The sequence below is a fragment of the Stegostoma tigrinum genome, chromosome 20 (assembly GCF_030684315.1).
Source record: "Stegostoma tigrinum isolate sSteTig4 chromosome 20, sSteTig4.hap1, whole genome shotgun sequence".
NCBI lineage: Eukaryota > Metazoa > Chordata > Chondrichthyes > Orectolobiformes > Stegostomatidae > Stegostoma > Stegostoma tigrinum.
The window spans coordinates 22,276,800-22,297,527 of NC_081373.1; the positions used below are offsets into that span (position 1 = coordinate 22,276,800).

The 20,728-nt window shown below is 38.9% G+C and overlaps 1 protein-coding gene across 3 annotated transcripts in view; it reads right to left on the reverse strand.

The window, feature by feature from the left end:
- Positions 1-6,920: 6,920 nt before the first annotated feature.
- The window catches only part of trub1 (TruB pseudouridine (psi) synthase family member 1), an 81,894-nt gene continuing 68,086 nt past the window's right edge, over positions 6,921-20,728 (reverse strand). The window contains exons 7-9 of one of the 3 annotated variants that reach the window (XM_048551001.2): positions 18,740-18,796; positions 18,351-18,597; positions 6,921-8,626 (exon numbers count right to left, since the gene is read on the reverse strand). In XM_048551001.2, the coding sequence (XP_048406958.1) occupies positions 18,383-18,597; positions 18,740-18,796 (272 nt within the window). In that variant the 3' untranslated portion in view covers positions 6,921-8,626; positions 18,351-18,382. Of the gene's footprint in view, positions 18,598-18,739; positions 18,797-20,728 lie in introns of all 3 variants that reach the window. The other 2 variants (XM_048551000.2, XM_059653038.1) reach the window with 2 other exon arrangements.

A 20,728-nucleotide genomic window follows, 5' to 3' on the forward strand; every position in this document is an offset into this window, starting at 1 on the left:
ATCTCAGGGCTCATTGCAGAAGAAGTCATGCAAAGACTAGAACACACCATCCACCCGCACATTCAACCTAATCTGTGGATCTGGTATGGAGACAACATATTTGTCATTATTAAACACACTAAGTTAGAAGAGACCCACCACCTCATCAAAAGCGTATTCACATGGATTAGATTCACAAGGGAAGAAGAAACCAACAATCAACTTCTGTTTCTGGATGTTAAAGTAGAATGACTGACAAACAGGAAGTTCTAAACTTCAGTAAACAGAAAAGCAATCCATACAGATTAAATCCTCAACTTCCACAGCAACCATCCCAACATCCACAAACAAAACTGCATTAGGACACTGTTTAAACAGGCCAGGAGATACTGCAACACTCCAGAATTATGCCGGGAAGAAGAACAGTTATACCAGATCCTCACCTTAAACTGAAAGCCCTACAACTTCATCCACAGACGACTACAAAACAGACAACAAGAGTTCACAGTATGACCTAACACACTTAGCACACTTCCCTCCATCAGGAACATATCGGAGCTGACAACAAGACTCCTAAGACCATGAGGAATCATGGTGGCCTACAAGCCTACAGCCACTCTGACAAACACTTACAAGGATTAAAAGACTCCATTCCCACAACATGCAGAATGAATATGGATGACCAAATACCCTGCAACGACTACCACAAACATGACATCAGGCTGACAGGAAACTAGCCATCAAAATACATGAACATCAGCTAACAGAAGAACAGCACAACCAACCTTCCTTAATGTCTGTACATTCAGACAATGAAGGCCATCAGTTTAACTGGGGCAAGGTTTCACATAGTAACCCAAGAAAACAAACACACACAGGAATTCCTAGAGGCATGGTTCTCTACCTGCAAGGGAATCAACATACAGAATTGGAGCCCATATACAAACTCATACAGATCAAATGGGAAATGACAGTACTCACCATAACGGACTGGACAGTACAAATTCCAAGCAGAGTAGAATAATATCACTTCATCAGAGGCTCTACTGATGACATCACCTAGTATGGTGACGAAATGTCTGATCAAAAACTAGCCAGCTCAGTGTACAAGTCAACAATTTCAGTGTTGCCAAATTCCAAATGCCTTCTACAGGTTTGCCAATGACACCACCATAGTAGAATGGATATCTAACAACAAGTCAAAATACAGAAGGGAGACAGAAGACTTTGTGGCACAATGCAAAGAAATCAATCCACCTCTCAACATCAGCAAAACTAAAGAACTGATCATTAGTTTCAGAAAGAAAGGAGGAGAACACACCCCCATCTACATCAGTGGAACTGAGGTTAAGAGGGTGGAGAGCATCAAGTTGCTCGGAGTGATGATAACCAACAACCTGTCCTGTAGTTCATATTTATATGCGAGACTCATGAAGGTACAACAGTCTCTTCTTCCTCATGTGGCTCAGGAAATTTGGCGTGTCCATAAGGTCCCTCTCACCAACTCCTGCAGATGCACGATTGAAAGCATACTGTCCGGGTGCACAACAGCCTGCTAAGACAACTAGTCTGCTGAGGACTGCAACAAACTACAGAACATGGTGTGCACAGCCCAGGCCATCGCGGAAGCCAACCTTCAATCCATGGACTCCATCTGCATGGCTCACTGCCACAGAGAGGCTGCCAATGTCATCAAAGATCCAGCGCACCCTGTTAATGCTCTCTTATAACCTCTTCTGTCGGGCAGAAGATACAGACGCACGAGCACACAACTTCTGAACACATGCAAGAGCAAGTTCAGGAACATTTTCTTTCTGGCTGTTATTGGACTGACAAATGGACTCTCCAGCCTCAAATAATTTTGATCTTACTAACATTGATCTCATCTAGCACATGCCCTGTGCAATGTAACCTCTGTATGCCTCTGTACAAGTCTTTTGGATCTGTACATCCTTGCTTCCTATGATCTGCTTATACTGCTGTGAACAAAGCTCTTCTCTGCACTCCTGTACATGTGACAATAAATTAATCAAAAATTCAGTAAGATCCAGTTGTGGCTTTCTTGGGAAGTTAAGGGTAATATTAGATGAAAAGGAAAGGCTTGTAATATTGCAAAGATTGACAGAAAGCTTGAGGATTGTTAATGCTTCAGAAACCAGGAAAAAGGGTAAACATGGACCAGTTTCACAGAATGACACTCTGGGAAAAACCCGAACTCAGACATTAGATTCACAAAATAGGATGCATCCTTTTAATGGCAAAGGATATTGGTAAATTTTGTGACAAATCCTACCTCTATCCACCAACAATATTGTTTTGAGGTGGCTTTCAGACTGATTTTTAAAAGACTTCCATTTTAGATTTGCAATGACAAGTCCCACTTCTATTGAAATAAACACAAAAAGAAGTTGGAGAGCAGAACAAAACATCCCAGGTCGATGACCTTTTGTCAGAACTGTTTTAATGGCAGATCATTGATCTAAAATAACTGTTTTGATATTCCACAATTGCTGCCAGACCTGCTTGAATTGAGTATACTCAGCAAGCCACTATCCATTAAAAAATACTCGTGTTAGTACACTAGTGCATTCACACTGCATTGCCCATGCAAGCTACCGTTTGAACAAATATGTTAGTGGATTGCATGGACACACAATCTGAAGCTTGTGCCTTCTATAGGGGCCTGGAATGCTGGTAATTAATTTTGATAACTCCACAATGAAATGATCATCATTAATTGTTGTTTTACTCAATTTAACAGACCTTGGCATTTGCACTTCATTGTGTTGTTTTCTTTTCAGTGCAATTTGACTGAAATTGGCAAATTTCAGTGCAGAGGTTTGCAGAATTGTAACCTCTATTGCAATTTCATGATCTTCTGTGTTAAGTTTAAAAATTTTGGTGTTGGAAGCAGGCTCACCCACAAAGCTGCCCAAAACCGCCAAGCCAGTTAATTACCATTGGAAGCAATTTCTAATTGCATGTTAGAAAGACTTTAAAATTGATTCTTCTTAGTATAGGCAGACTGAAAGATGCATGTTAAAAGATCTTGGATGTTATTTCTGTTAAATTGACTATGAAACTAAGAAGCCTGGGACAATTAACTAGAAATGCATTCCAGATGCATTTGAGTCGATTTAAAATCAGCTCAGTCAAAGATTGTGAGTTTATGTTGTAATTAATGTATTTAAATGTGGTGATTAAGCCCAATTCAGCTGTTATAATCAAACATCAAACTATCCCTAAAATCACAAATGAAACATTTTAGAGCACAATTATGTCACAAAAATATTACATTTTAAAATGCTGCCCAATGTTACCAGTCCACAGCGGATTTTGTGTTTGATAATAAAGTGGGAGCTGAGGGCAAAATAAAAACCTCTTTCTCGTCAGCACAATTTTGAGCACAACTCATTCCAGAATAATTGCACCCCAATATATCGAGCTCTAACTCTTATCCATGGCAAAGCTAAGACACGGTCTAAATTATGGTCTGAATCATACTGCATCTTGGCAACATGTAAGATGGATTTCACTTGTTTATTAGATACTTACATATTGAGTGTAAAGCCAACTTATCCTCAGCTGTTGCAGTATATGGCATTCCCTATCTCAGAAAACAAACTAGTCCACATGTCACTTCTGAATATGTTCCATATGTTCCAAGAGTCTGCCTGGAGGTATGGTTCAGGCTAACATATATTCTCATTCATCACCAGGAAAGTCCCAAGATAACATTTTAGGTTCTTCTTAACTGTGTTGGGCTTGAGCCATTGTGCTGGCAAATTAGTCATATAACATGGAAATAGATCCTTCGGCCCAACTCATCCAATTTAAATGTTACAAGTGTACTTGCCTCTACCACTTCCTGTAGTAGCTCATTCCATATTCGCATCACCCGGAGTTGCCCTCCAAGCCACTCTTAAATCTTTCCCCTCTCACCTTAAACATATGCCCTCTAATTTCAGGTTCACCCACTCTAGGAAAAAGACCTTGGATATTCACCCCATCATGCCCTGGCATAAATCTCTATAATGTGACCCCTCAGCCTCCTATTCCAGGGAGGAAAATCCTAGCCTCTCCATGTAACTGAAATCTTCCAGTACTTAATACAATGCATGTTACCATTGATACAACTCTCTTCCTCCCTCACCCTCCAGTCCTTTGGAATAAGAAGTAATGAGGACTGTCAGATTATTTTAATATTTAAAACAGATAGGCCAATGCTTAAAAGGAGAATGTGCTAAATGTAAAAAAGTAATTAAACATTTGATAGAGAATTTCAGATTTCACAGAATAAGTTTCTTCTTAGTATTGTAAAACTGTTAATAGTCATCCAATAGGGTTATGCCAGTGAAAAACACATTGTCTCAGTCTAACTAACTGCTTATGGAAAAAACACAGTTTTGAACTTGAAGTCACCTTGAAAAGGATAACCCAGTGCTGATGCTCTTCAAAGTACTGATGGTACATCTCATGGTAATCAGAACTTAAGTTAATCAAAAAGATGCTGTTGAGAAATCACAGTACAGAGGCACAATAAATTGTAATGAACAGTAACTTGAAATAATAAATTTTTTCTAAAAAAAACACCTTGGAACAATGAATTTATATAATACATAGTAATGGTCTTTTCTGTACAATGTGGCTGAAAAGCATTAAGGATTTGTGTAATCTGAGGTCTGCAGAACATATTTCCTCTTATTGTGTGACTTCTTTTAAATAGAATTTTTAAAAAAAAACTTTGAGCCTCTTGTGTTGTTGCTGGCAGGTTTGGTTCAAAACATGTAAGATGCTAATTTCACATCTCTCTTCAGAGCTTTTCTCTTCTAAAGAAGCAAATATCGAAGTCTTTCAGAAGGGTATATAACTGCTTGTCCACTTCAGAATCCATATCAATTTTTTTTTTTAAACAAACTGATCACTTTCCATCTGGAACAAATTTCAAATATGACCTTGAATCATAGAATTGTTATATCACAGAAAGCAACCATTCCATTCATTGTGTTTGTGCTGGCTTTTCTAAAAAGCAATTCACTTATTGCCTTCTCTGATCCCTCCCCATATCCTTGCCTGGTCCTTCGCTTCAAAACTTTAGACAATATAGAAAAAGTACAGCTATTATAAATGAAGACATATCAAGAGTGCAAAAGAATAGCCAGAAATTTGAGGATTAGGAATACTTTAGAAACCAAAGGACCACCAAAACATTACAAAAAATGAGACTATACAGGAATATCAAAAATATATAAACAAGAACTTCCTGAGGGTGTGATCTACAATGTGTGATAGGTACATATTGGGACCACAACTTATTACTGAATTTCCCAAGGTATTGTTCACTGTGAGCTGGAAGAAACATTGTTTTGTAAAAGTCTTGTGCCAATGACGATTCTCTCAGCTATGGTTTACAATAAATGATGCATCAAATTGTATTTTCTTTAAAACTTGAATTTCTGTGATCTTTGTCAATATTTGGGGCATTAAATTCAGTTTTCTGTTCTTACCTGAAAACTGTAATTATTATTTAACTATTAGTTGCTTTTCAACAATTACACTTTCTTTAATCTATAACCTGAATTTAACAGCCACAGGATGGCCCAGCAGACATTTCATTGTTTTCTGTTGTGTCTGCCACAGATATTGTGCAGAAAACTAAACTTGGAACATTATAGAGTGACGGGGAGATTCAGATATGGCTATCAAAAAGAACTCAAAGCATATAAAGAGAAAAAAAAATTGCAAGACTTGTTGGAAAGGTTGGGGACAGGGAGGTTCTCCTGTCCCAACAGCTCTCTGCAAAAGACTCTCTTTTGCAGAGAGCTAACAGGACCAGTCAAATCGTCTTTCTGGATAACAAAGTGTGGAGCTGGATTTGCCTCTTCCACCTCGTCTTCCTTCTGTGCTGCAATAATTCTGAGTCTAATAGATTTTAAGGGCACTGCCAACATTGTAGTAAGAACAGAAAACCCTAGAAACACTAAGCATCTGTGGAGAGAAAAACAGAGATAACACTTTGAAGAGCATATGACCGAAAACGGAATTCGGGTTAGGGAAGAATAACAAAATGAAAGGTCTAGGATCAAGCAGAAGACAGGACAGATTTAATGGCAAAGATCCTTGCATCATATAAAAATGACATTCTTTATAAGTACACAGGGAACTAGATTTGAATCAGGAGCATATGGTGGGAAGTTTTTTTCCGGCACAATTACTCATGAGGCTGCCACAGAACTTTGGGTATATTAAACTAAGCCAAGAAGTGAAGGTCTCAAAACAAATCAGAGCAAACTGTTTGGCAGCTCAAAACAGAAATAAAGAACACCGAACAAAAACATTATTTAAACAGTTTTCTTTTGTTGGATTGCATGCTACTCATCATACTTAACAGTAATTTCAACCACCTCACACCTAAAGCATGGGAAGGAAACTTCTGAACTTAACATGACTATGAATATTTAAAAGTTTCTGAAGAGTAATTGATGTGAACAAACAAGTGCAAGATTCACAGTCAGCCAGATTTATCTGAACACTAATCATAGTCTTTTGAGAGGCAATAGCCCAGTGGTACTGTCACTGGACTGTTAACCCAGAGACCCAGGTAAATGTTCTGGGGACTGGGTTCAAATCCTGCCAAGGCAGATAGTGGAATGTGCCTTAATTACAGATTTTGTTTTCTGAATTGAAGAGTTCTATGATGACTATGAATCCATTGCTGATTGCTATAAAAATCCACCTGGTTCATTAATGTCCTTTCGGGAAGGAAACTACCAATCTTATGTGGTCTGACCTACATGTGACTCCAGATCGACAGCAATGTGGCTGACTCTTAACTGTGCTCTGGACAACAGGGGATGGCCAATAAATGCTGATCTAGCCAGTGACGCAGACATCCCATGAATGAATTAGAAAAAAATTTATAATGATTGGCAATACCACAATTCTCTTATCCATTCTTGGTGCAGTTTTATTAGGAATCAATGTACAGAATGCATTAGAAAACTCCAAGCACTGTTCAGTCTGGCTTTAAACAGATTACAAAGCACTCAACAAAGTAGGGCATTACATTCTTTGCATTCCAAAGAGATAGTGGGAATCTTGGTCATTTTTACATAATTTTCAGAACAGAATAAAGCAACTTAAGTATATTTGTAAATTGTAATTTAATATGATTACTAAAATTGTAAAACACATATCTGTCTGCATATCCGCAGATGAACTAGACTGCTGGATATTTTGAATCATGTTGATAAATCATAAACAACGATTTTTTTTCCATACACTTCGAAGTTGTAACTCGACTCAAGCAGAATATGCCAAACAATGCATCCAGTTGAAAGGGAACAGAAAGCTAAGATCATGAAGGAGATCAAAAGTTGAAAGCATGTATTTGAACAAGATTCTTTTACAATTAGGGATTGAACAAAGTTCCTAAGATTGACAAAACCTCTTTCAGACAACATGGCAATATCAAGCACTTATAATACACATCGTAATAAATAATTCCAATGTACATGGATGCAAAATTTGGCAGTCATGTGATTACAGTAGACAATTAAGATTGGTCTTAAGAAGCATCTTAAGCTAAGAATAAAAACAAAGCTGGAGAAAGCAGGTCAGCCAGCATCTATAGAGAGAGAAACAATTAACATTTTGGCTTCTTCACATCAGAGTTCAGATTTGAGGAATTCTCCCTTCATAACTGTTGCCAGTCCTGCTAGGTTTTTCCCACGTCTGTTTGTATTCAGATTTTCAGCAGGTACAACGTTTTTGCTTTACTAAAGGAGGAAAGCAAGACAGAGAAGCTAATAGGTGGAGGGAGGAAAATCTGGACCTTAAGGCCTGGATTTCTGAAGGGACAGTCACCAATGGTAAAGCAATTAAAATTGACAACGGTTTAGCAAGTCAGTATCAGAACAGTGCAGTTCTCTGGAAATGTTGTAGAGCTGTTAAGACTGCAGAAATTGGAAGCAGTAAGGTCACAGAGCAATTTTAAAAACAAGGACAAGAATGTTGAAATCATATCACTCAAGTGGAAGCCCACATAAGGCCAGCCAGCGCAACGATAATGAGTGATTACTGTTATGTGGCTGACTCTTAACTGTGCTCTGGGCAACTGGGGATGCTGGTACAATTGGACTTTGTACAATGAAGGACAATTCCATCTTGAGGAACCAGCAGAGTTTTGGTTGATGTCAAAATTGTGAGCATTTAGGCAGAGAGGGAATAGAATCAATAAATCTTACAAAAAAAACAGGTGGTACCATTTGTCTTAATTCATTTCTGGAATGTGGCCATCACTGGCTGAACAACATTTAGTGCCCGTCCCTAACTGGCCTTGAGAAAATGGTAGTGAGGCTATCTTCTTGAACTACTGCAGTCCATGTGCTACACAACATCACTGTGGGAATTCCAGGATTTTAAGCCAGCGACAGCGAAGGAAACGTGATACATTTCCAAATCAGGATGGTGAGTGACTTGGAGGGGAACTTGCAGGTGAAGATGTTCCAATGTATCTGCTGACCTTGTTCTTCCAGATGGAATTGAATATTATTAATTGTGAAGTTAGTAATAGAATGGTAGCAAGCAATTAAAAGATAGCAGAATCATACTATACCATCTAATTGCTCTTGGGACGTGGATGACACTGTTTAGGAAACCAAAATAGCATGTAAAGACAGGCAAATAGATATATTTCTGCAATGAAATGAATTAGGAAATCTACATATTGTGGCAAATAACCAAAGGTTTCAGAGCACATTACTTTATCCTCTTGCAAAAAATTATTTCCTTGGACTTATCAATCCAGTTTTCATATGGCATTTCAACCACTTTCTGTTGCAGCATAAGATTTTTGCATTGCAACTGCACCATTATATCTTACATCAAGATGTACAGGTTTAGCCATTGAAAGAATCTGAATTTCAAATGCAGTTGTCCAAAGGAAGTCTCCAGGCTAAACCTCCATAGCTTCAAAAATATTATGCATTAATTTATGAATAAGTAAAGAACATTTTGAGCTTCCCTCATCAGGAGGTCAGAGGTGAGAATACTCACTAATGATTTCACTAATGTTGCATCAGATACTGGAGCAGTCCATGTCCATACTCAACAAGACCTGGACAGCATTCAAACTTGATCAGATAGTGACAGCAAACATTCAGGCTAATAAAAAGTGCCAAGGGCAATAATCTCATCCCCAGCCCTCCATCCTGCAATGAACACACAATGTGTACAAGATAGACTTTTTATCCGTTATATCTTTTAATTCTTAAACTATTCAAAATTGGGCCAGATTGGGATGGATTATTCATTGTAAAACACAAGTAACAATAAATCATTCAATTCAACTAAAAGAACATTGGAGCATAGGATTTGGGACATCATGTTGCAAATGCACAGGACACTGATTTGACTACTTTTAGAATACTGCCTACAATCTGCTCACTCTTTTATGGGAAGGATGTTGTTAAACGTGACAGAGTGCTGAAAATATTTACAAGCATATTTCCGGGTCTGAAGAGTTTCAGTTATAGGGAGAGACTGAATAGGCTGGTTTTTTTTGCCTTTGATAGGGTGAACAGCCTAGGTTTTTTCCCTAGGGTGTGAGAGTCCAAAATTAGATGGCATAGATCTAAGGTGAGGGGAAAAGATTTAAAAAGGATCAGAGGAGTAACTTTGTCACACAGATGGTGATGTGTGCATGGAACAGGCTGCCATATGAGGAGGTGGAGGTGGGTACAATGGCAACATTTAAAAGACATCTAGATGTGTATATGAATAGGAATGGTTTAGAGGAATATGGGCCAAACACTGGCAAATGGGACTGGGTCATATGGGGATGTGTGATCAGCGCGAATGAGTTGCATTGAAGGGTCTGATTCTGTTGCTGTGTGATTCTATGGCTCTAGCTTTGGTACGTATCTCGATACTATACAGTCAAAAGCTGTGCTAATGTCAAGAGGAGTCACTCTTGTCTCACCCGAGTTCAGCTCTTATGTCCACATTTTGACGAAAGCTGTAATTAAGGACGGCACGGTGGCTAGCACTGCAGCCTCAGAGCACCAGGGACCCGGGTTCAATTCCAGCCTCGGGTGACTGTCTGTGTGGAATTTGCACATTCACCTCGTGTCTGCTTGGATTTCCTCCAGGGGCTCTGGTTTCCTCCCAAAGTCCAAAGATGGGCAGGTGAGATGGACTGGCCATGCTAAATTGCCTGTAGTGTTTTGGGGGATGGGTCTGGGTGGGATGCTCTAAGGGGCAGTGTGGACTTGTTGGGCCAAAGGGCCTGTTTCCATACTATAGGGAATCTTAAGTCAGGAGCTGAGAGGCCTGGGTAGAACCTAAATTGAACATCAGTGAGCATGCTATACCATTACATATATTGCTGTCACTTGATAGTACTGTTGACAATTCCTTCTAACATTCTGCTGAGTAAAGAGATTGGGTGATAATTGGCTAGTTTGGATTTGTGCTGTTTTTTTGTAGGCATACCTACACTACATGGACTGCAGCACTTCAGGAAGGCTGCTTAGTACCATCCTTTTAAGGACAAGTTGGGTAACAGATGCTGGCTTAGTGAGCAACACCCACACTCTGTGAAAGAAGAAAAATCATCCCGCCTTCTTTACCAGTTTGAATTATTTAAGCACTTCGTAATTTACACTATTTCTTTTTAGATCATACTCCTGACTTTTCATCTTCTGCAGTTTAATATATTGAATGAGAACTGAGGTAACACTAACAATCTGAAAAAAAGGAAAAGTTGCTTTCATTTACTATTAGAAATTTCAGGATGAACAGGTTATATTCCATTACAGTAGTGTACAGCAGAGATAGTCACTGTATCTTCAAAATAAACAAAATTAAGTTAGGCAGAAGAGCCAAAAATTCATATCTGTGGTAGTGTCAAATATAAATACCGTGCACTATTGATGGGGCAAGGCACTTTTGCTCTGCTGCATGAGGACTTGGTGCTCAACCCGTCCATGGATGTCAGTAGTTTCTTGCTCACCTGCATCAACTTTCTTCAAGTAACTGGTAACTGCACAAGCACCAGAAATTCAGGCCACATGGCACAAACTTAGTTTGTGACAGATGTGCATGTAATTTTGACAGCATGCAGCTTTTTGTTGTTAACTACTCATGCTGCAGTATAAATTGGGTGAATCAATCTGAATGGCAAAAATTACAAAACAGAATTGCTTCCACTGCTGGAATGCGAAGGGACCAGCAGAGCGTCAGAATCTGTAAAGTACTTTAGGGTGTCCTGACTTGTGAAAAGTGTCATACAAGTGCAAATTTATCAGTTTTGCCTTGTATGTAATTTGACCCTCCAAACGGACAACATATGCACAGACTGTTGATTAGAAATACCAATACTCAGTGTGAAATGGAAAAAGCAACCAAAATGTGAATAAAGGAACCATTTCTTAGCACAGAGCAAATTAATGAAGATGCTGGAAATCTCTACTGAAAACAGCAAATGTAGACATTATAGCAGCTCAGACAGCATACATGGAAAGAGAGCAAGCTAGTGTTTTGAGTCCAGCTCTTAACTTGCTCTCTTTCCATGGATGCTGTATGAGCTGTTGTGAGCTCCAGCATTTGTTGTTTTCAGCACCATTTCTTAGTTGTAATTTTTCAGAAAAATACTTGCATGATTCAATGGTTACTTCATAAACATTGGCAACTAGCTTCACAGCTCCCACTTTATGACATACTTATACATCAACATAAAGCCCTTTCAGTGGATTATCTTGTCAACTGGGTTGTATTCAGACTTGACTCTGATCATTGGCAATAATGAGGGAACAAAGTTCAACACAGAACTAGGTTCAAACAAGAACTTGCTCCAGTTAGTACTAAATAGATGACAAGAAGAAACCAAGTGGAAAACCAAAAATTGATCTTTTTCTCCATCTATCAAAGGGCCTGACTTACATCTAACTTGACAATGCTCAAAGAAGTGAATAGCTACAAAGATGTAAGTGCACAAAAGAAACATATTTGATGTCTCAGCAGTTGACTAAAAAAAATAGGGATTTTGCTTCAATCACCCCATCCATTGCAGCAAAATGTATAAACTGACCTTACTGCCAAGCTCAGTGGGCCATGGAAGGTTAAATTAGACAAGTTTACATTTGGCAAAAAGCAGTAAAGGGTACGTCTAGCTATTAGCAGCAAGATTAACCGGATGTACGCTACATTCCACAAATAATGAACATCTGGGAAATCCACTGAAGGGCAGTTGGCACCCAGTGAAGTGTACAACAAAGAGTTGATCCCTTATGAGAAGTGGTCTTCAAAAAAAAACACAGCAATTAAAAACATTTACTATCACATTTCTTCTAAATATTTTAATCACCAATTACTTTAAAAACACATGAAAAATGATTGATTTTTAAAATTATTGTTTAACATAATTTTCTAAATTCTCCTAATTTGGAAGTAAAAAGAACTAGGAGCTAGAGTACAAATTCCAGTGTCTCAAGCCTGCAATGCCATTCAATATGATCATAGCTGATCTCATCTTGGCCTCAACTCCACTTTCCTGCCCACTCTCCATAACTCTTCAATCAGTTACTAATTAAAAATCATCTGTCTCCTTTTAAGTGTCCAGGCATCCATTGCACTTTCGGGTTCCGAACTCACAGATCCATTACTCTCAAAGAACTAAGTTCTGCTCATCTATTTTAAAATCAGCAAACCCTTATCCGAAAGCTATGACCTCTCATTCTAGATGGTTCCACAAGAGATGGAATTGAAAATTATTAATTGTGAAATTAGTAATAGAATGGTAGCAAGCAATTAAAAGATAGCAGAATCATACTACACAATCTAATTGCTCTTGGGATGTGGATGACGCTGCTCAGAAAACTGGAATAGCATACAAAGACAGGCAATAAGATATATTTCTGCGATGAAATGAATCAGGAAATCTACATAGTGTGGCAAATAACCAAAGGTTTCAGGGAACGTTACTTTTTCCTCTTTGCAAAAAATTATTTCCTTGGACTAATCAATCCAGTTTTGAAATGGCATTTCAACCATTTTCTAATGCAGCATAAGATTTTTCATTGCGACTGCACCATTATATTTTACATCAAGATGTAAGGGTTTAACCATTGAAAAAAATCTGAATTTCAAATGGAGTTGTCCAAAGAGGAAACATCCTCTCTACTATATCAATCCCCTTTGTTATCAAATCTCCGCTCATTCTTCTAAAATCTTGAGAGTTTAAGCCTAAACTAGTCAATCTCTCTTCATTCGGCAAAGCCCTTATCTCTGGAATCAATTGAGTGAACTTCCTCTGAACTGTCTTCAATGCAACTATATCTATCCTCAAAAAGGGGTACTAAAACTGTAAGACTCCATTGCAGTCTCATTAATGCCTTGTATACTTGTAGCAACACCTCCCTACTTTTATACTGTATGCCTTTAGCAATAAACGTGAAAGTTCCATTTGCCTTCGTTAGTACCTGCTGTAACTGCACACTAGTTTTGAGATTTATGCACGAGGACACCTAGATCCCTCTGCACCAAAGCACACTGAAGTTTTTTGCCCATATTATTTTACACTCCTAATCCATTTCATTAAAAGCGACTATGGAAATGTGACTGCTCAACATGACACTTTGAGGAATTAAAAAAAGAATGTATCAAGTGATCTACATATACTACTCCAAACATCTTTCTGAAACATTAATTAACAACAGCATTAAGTCTGACCAGAAGAAACTGTTTAGCTACTTCACACAGTGTAATATTTGGAAGTGATTCATCACATGCTTTTTTATTTCTGGACAACCCAGTTTTAACACACTTCAATACTCAAGAAAACAGCATTTGTTGAAGGCACCAACATCTAGAAGTTTAAGCTATTCAAAAATTTTAAAAATTTAAATTCAAAAACTTTAACACTAAAAAAAATTGGACCATTAAATCCCACATCTTAGATGGAGAAATACTGCATTGCACCCATTATATATTAATAAGTGGCAAGTATATTACTGCAGAAATTATGCTGCTATTGTATGCATCGAGTATGTCTTGTGTAACTTTAACTCATCAGCAACTTACATCTGGTAGCTTTGCTAAGGAATTTTCAGTTACTGTTCCTAAATATCAATTCTTCTTTTATCATCTGCTATTTATAGAATTCCGAGAAACACTGCTTGGTAGAGATTATTTTCACTTGACTACGGATATTCAGTCTGCATTGTGAAGTTATACATGCATTGACAAAAACTCTATTTTAGCCAAAATACAGGGCAAATGCATTCAAACGTGACTTTTGATGATTGAAAAATGAATGGTGAATAGATGGTCCCACGCAGCAGGATCAAAGGGTGGTAAGAGAAATGGGTTGGGGTTGACATCAAGGCCAAAAGGGACGTCAGATCATGCTAAGGAGGCAAGACAGATGCAATGAGGCTCCCACAATATCATGGGATTTGAGATTTACTGAAGCACAATGAATCTGACTACCACTATACCTTTTAAAAAATCATCCATTCAATTCAATAAGAAGCTAAAATAACTTTCCATATGGCTTCAAAGAGTTATTCCCAGCATAAGAATATATTGTGATATTTAGCAACTGCTAATCTAATCTGTGCTTCAAGAGGTATAACTTTAAAGAAAGCCAGACAATTGCACTTATTCAGAAATTGTTGTCACAGGACAGCTGTAATAACTTGAGCATTTCGGGCCGAATACTGTTTTAAAATATTAAAATAAAACAAAGAACTGCAGATACTAGAGATTTGAAACAAAACAGACATCGCTGGCAAAACTCGGCACGTCTGGCAGCACCTGTGGGAACAAAGCCGAGTTTAATATATTAAAGTCTGGAGCCTTTTCATTAGAACTGTCAGCTCGGGAAAAGCGACATTTGTGCCAAAGACAAAGTGTGGACGGAGGGGTAACAGAAGACAGAGTGAGAGAGAGAGTGTGCCGATATGTGGAGATGGAGCCCACAGAGATATGGAAGGGGTAGGTAAACAAGGAAATTATGGACAGTAAAAAACTGCATAAGTGATATTAAGAGCTAAGAGGAGGAAAGAATGGGTAACTGTGCCGAAAACAAGCCATTTTGTAACAGGAACAGGTGTGGGATGGGTAAAAAAGAAACAGAAGAATCGAATCAGACTCTAAAATTACTGAATTCTACATTCAATCTTAGAAGCTGCAGGATCCCCAACCAGAAAATATTATTCTCCGAGCTTGCGCTGTGGCTCGCTGAAACACTACAGTAGACCTGCAACAGAAATGTTGGCCAGTCAACATATTGGTGTGTTGAAATGGCAGGTAATTGGAACCTCTGTCATTTTTGCTGACAGAACATAGGTTTTCTGCAAAGTGGTCACAACAGTGATAGCATTCTCACCTGGTCCTCACTTACCACTCCAGCCTCCACATCTGCCATTTTTGTCATCTTCACTGCAATACTACAACTGGACACATACTCCCCTCCACTCCTTGTTAGCATTCCCCAGGGGCTGTTCCCTCTGGGACACATTCATCCACTCAAACACCTCCCCACAAAACCCTCCCATTCAACTGCACAAGGTGTAACAGCTGCCCGTTTGCCTTCTCCTTCCTCAACACCTTCAATCCAGGAATACCTGCCAGGAGAAGCAGCAATTTGCTTGTACTCCATTCAATCTAGTCTATTGCATTCAAGGAGGAGGCTGGGAAAACACAGCAAGCCAGATGGCTTCTGGGGAAGTAGTCAATGTTTCAGGTATTACCTTTCTTCAGAACTGGATGTGGAGGGGGTGGGGAGCTGCAGATAAAGAGAGGGGTGGGGGGAGTCGAGGAATGGTGGTGATAGGTGGACACCGGTAGTCGGTACGACCAGATTGGTCAATGCGAGGGATGAATCAGGTTAGGAGGCAGAATGAGAGAAAGGAAGCGGTAGACAGAGTGAAAGAGAGCTGGGCGATGGGTGGGAAAGTTATTTGAAATTAGAGAACTCAATATCAAGTCCTCAGAACTGCAGGGTGCCCAGAAAGAAATAGGACATCCAGAATGCTTGGGAGTAGAACAATCTCCTCATCAGAGCAGATGCAACAGAGGCTGAAGAATCAGAAAAATGGGATGGAGTTTTTGCAGGATTACAGGGTGGGCGAATGTGTGATCCATGTAGCTATGGGAGTCAGTGCATTTATAGTAGATGTCAGTCCGTAAACAGTCACCCGAAATGGAAACTATGGGATCTTCTGTACGTCAGTGTGACCAAACATAGACTAAGTGATCGTTTTGCAAGGCATCTTCGCCCGGGCCAAAATGGCCAGCCTAACCTCTCGGTCACCGCCCATTTCAACTCCACCCACCACTCCCCCTCCAACATGTCCATCCTCAGCCTCCTCCAGTGTTCCTCCAGTGTTGCAGGGAATCAGATTGCAAATTTGAGGAACAACACCTTATCTTCTGTCTGAACACCTTATAACCCAAAAGGACCTAACACTGAGCTCTCCAATTTCGAATAACCTTCCCACCCATCTCCTGGCTCCCTTTCCAGCCCATCTCCTCCCTTTCAACCTATGGCCTCCTCCCTGCCATTCCAGCTACTAAGCAGATTCATTCTTCCCATCAACCAATCAGGTTGTACCTACAAATGGTATCCACCTATCACCACGATTCCACTTACCCCCCACATCCAGCCCTAAGAAAAGGTAATACACGACATGTTGACTTCTTCTCCTTCAGATGCTACCCACGTGGTGTTTTTCCAGCCTCCTTTCTGTCTACCTTGGATTTCAGCATCTGCAGTTTTGTTGTCTCGAACCTAGTCTGTTGTATTCATTGTTCATCGTGTGGGCTCTTCTATACTGGGATGACAAAATACAGACTGGGTGACTGTTTTGCAAAACACCTATGTTCTGTCCACAAAAGTGACACGGAGCTTTCAGTTACTTGTCACTTCAACACACCACCGTGTTCCCATGCCATCATTTCTGTCACAGGACTGTCAAGCTCAAAGAATCCCTTTTTCCAGTTAGGGACCCTGCAGTCTCAAAGACTCAATATCAAGTTCAATAAATTTACAGCCTGTTTCCAGGCTTCAATGTTTTTTATTCATCCCACACCCAGTCCGATTATGAAACCCATTCTCACCCACTCCAAGGCCTTATACCATGTTTGTCTTATTCTTGTTTTATTTTATTTGTTCACGGGTTGAGGGCATCGCTGGCTAGGCAGCATTTATCGCCCATCCCTAATTGCCCAGAGGGTAGTTCAGAGTCAACCACATTGCTGTGGGTCCAGAGTCACACGTCGGCCAGATCAGGTAAGGATAGAGGTTTCCTTCCCTGAAGGACATTAGTGAACCAGATGGGTTTTTCTGACAATTGACTATAGATTCAAAGTCATCGTTTGATTCTTAAGTCCAGATTTGGAGTGAATTTAAATTCTACTATCTGTCATGGCTGGATAGCGGAATGTTTTCAGTGCAACTCACTTATTCTCTACTACGCTTAGTTTTACAATTTTAGCTTTTCTTTTGTCCTGGTCTACTATTCATAAATTCATATCTCTCTTTGGACTCCATCTCCACTATATGCTCATCTCATTCCAAACCTACCCCACCCCCCAACTTTGTCTTCAGCATAGACATAAATTTTGCCGAGCTGCTAAGTGTTCTTATGAAGAGTCGCCAAGAGACTTGAATTGTTAACTCTGCTTTCTTCCCACAGATGCTGCCACATCTGTTGAGTTTCACCAGCAATTTCTGTTTTAGTTTGAAAATGCTTTAAGGACAGTTTTAAAACATTGCCTTGAAGTTTTAACCGAATTTGACTAACTGCATGTGACGCAGCCCCATTAAGACATTTTTAACAAAACATATATGCCGTAGGGATGAACTGCCGTACGGAGGAAAGGTGTCATTTCTAATGAGGAAGAGAATATTACAACCCATAACAGAGCTGCAAAGTTGTAGAAGATTCAATATGTTTCAATCCAAAAGTTTCACAGTGTTATAAATGATCAATATACAGCAATGAAAACTGTTATCAATTATTGATCAAACACAGCTTCAACATTAAGTTTTCAAACTTTTTATTCATTTTTTACTTAATAACTATTAAGAGTGATTAAAATCTTGCATTAGAGGGAGAATTATGTAACTTGAACATTTCAACAAAGCAAAGTATCCAGGATGTTAACTGACCCTCTCTTGTTAACAACCACCATCCAAATATTGTTCAGTCTTACAAAACTGAATTGACTAATTATGCAACACAAAGGGTCAACATTCTTGGGATTTTCAAAGAATATTTTAAAATAACTATTAATCAGTGTGGTTCATAACTAAGAATGTGAACTGTACTGCAGAATAATTCAGATTACATTGTATTCCTTACTTTGTTTTTTCAACAAGAAACGTATCTCAATATCAGGCAGCTTCTTTCACTTGTTCAGTGTCATCCTGATAGTTTATCTTCAATTTCTTTAATGCTGCTTCAGATGGAACTAATTGCACGCAGGACTCTACAGCTTTTACTATTTCACTGATTGTCCATTTCTCCTCTTGAAGTGCATGTTCATCCAAAGTGAAAGGACCCTGTTTGGTTCTGATCAACTCCTTTACATGGGCACATGAAGAAAGTTCTTAACAAAAAGAAAATTGCATTATTATATGACATTAATTTCATGGGAATTGTTCCAACAGGGAAAATAAAACTTTGAATGGCATTAATCTTTATTGATTTGAGTATTTTTCTATAAGAAAAATTTACTTCTTTATTCCTACCTTTGCCAAGGTCATTAACCAAACTGCGGACATAAAACCCACTACCACATTCAACATCTGAAAATCAAAACATACCACTTTAAGCCAGATAATTAAGAGTATAAATCAGTCTTTACCCTTCTCTGAGCAACATCTTACAAACTAGAATGTCTACACTTTGGAGGGCTAAACAAAATCTTATTTAGGTAGTATCCTAAGTACAGTAGGACAAATATATACAAAATCCACATGGAAAAAAGATAGATACAAAAGAAAATTATTTACATTTCAGAGTTAACTGCTTTGGATCAACTTCAGCAGCTGAGTAGAACATATTCCTAGAATTCATCACAAATAGATGGGGCCATTTTACCACATCTCTAAGATGCAAAATACTTGTTATTCCTGTTACAACATCTCCCTATATCTTCAAGGTTTTTGCCTCTTCTACTCTCAAACCATGTGGCAATTACTTGTTATACAAGAACGATTTTCCATCAGTCAATAATGAATGCCTTAGTAATCTGAGCTTGTCCCAGCAAGCTTTAATTTAAATGCATGTTCAATTGTATACTTTTTATAGAATTACACAAGATCTTGTCTTAGTCACTGGGTTTCAAGGCTGAAAAGTCTCGGTTTCAAGTTTTTTTTTCCTCATAACTCGACATTCTTCACATGCAGCTTACTGACAGAGCAGGGTTAACCATAAACTGCGTGGTGCAAAGAATTTGATGATTGCAGGAATTTGGGGGAGACTAAGTAAGCAACTCAACAGAAGTAAACTACAGAGCCAGAGGATGTGCAACTAATACCTAAGCTAAACATCAAGATAGCTTACATGACATGAGGGAAGAAAATGCATGAGAGAATAGAATTGAGGGTGTGTAGCAGCATTGAGTCAGATAGGTAATAACAAGAGACTCATATGCTGTGGTCTCTCTCGGCAACCAGACGAAGACACTTCATTGAGAGGAATGCATGAGCAAAGATTGTGGCTATGTCAGAATCAGGGCGGAAGGGGATTGAAGTCCCCAGGTGCTCAGGTTTCTTCCCACAGTCCAAAGATGTGGGGGGTAGGTAGATTGGTCATGCTAAATTGCCCATCGTGCCTAGGGATGTTTAAGTTGGGTGGGTTAGACATGGGAAATGCAGGCATAGGGGAATGGGTGTAGGTGGGATGCCCTTCAGATAGGTGGTATGGACTTGTTGGGCTGAATGGCCTGTTTCCACGCTATAGGGATTCTATGAAACCAAAATACAGAATAACTTAGAATCATCCAAAGTTATGAAGTGATCCCAGTTAAATAATTGGCATTTCGATAAAAGGACTTCAAAGTGCAGTTGATAAGGGCATTGAACTGCAAATGCAAATAGCGATTGAGGGAATAAGATTTAATGTCAGTGATATGGACCTGGAGTTAAATAAAAATGCTTAAAAATTGTTCTGGTGCAAGGAAATCAGGAAACAGAAGTAAAACGGACTAGATAATATGTATTATGTGAAAAAAAATCCTCAAGGGATCAAAAGTAAAATCTACTTGTTTGGAGATTGAAAACAATAAAGCCACTCTTGCTTCATAAACCAAAGAATGGCAAAGAGTTAAAGGAACAGATTTTGAAAGAAACCTGAGGTGCAGGAACGACAGGGGTATGAAAATGGGAGACTTAACTATGCTAACACTGAATGGGATAGCAGTTGTGAAAGGGAAAGGGAGTGCAACCAAAGCAAGATTTTCATGGGTGAACAAGCTGGAAACTAGAATGAAGCAGAAAAAGAGCATATAAAAATGTCACTTCTAATACAAGATAAGTCAGGCTGAATATCAAAATGAAAAAATGAGAGATGAGAAGATGTCACGAGGATAGATTAATGGCTAGTATGAAAGGAAACACAAATGTCTTCTATGAGCACATTAACACTAACAGTTGCTACAAGGTTGTTGAGGGACCACACAAGAGAACTACGAGAGCAGAATGAATAGCCAAATTATTATATAGGAAAAGGACTTT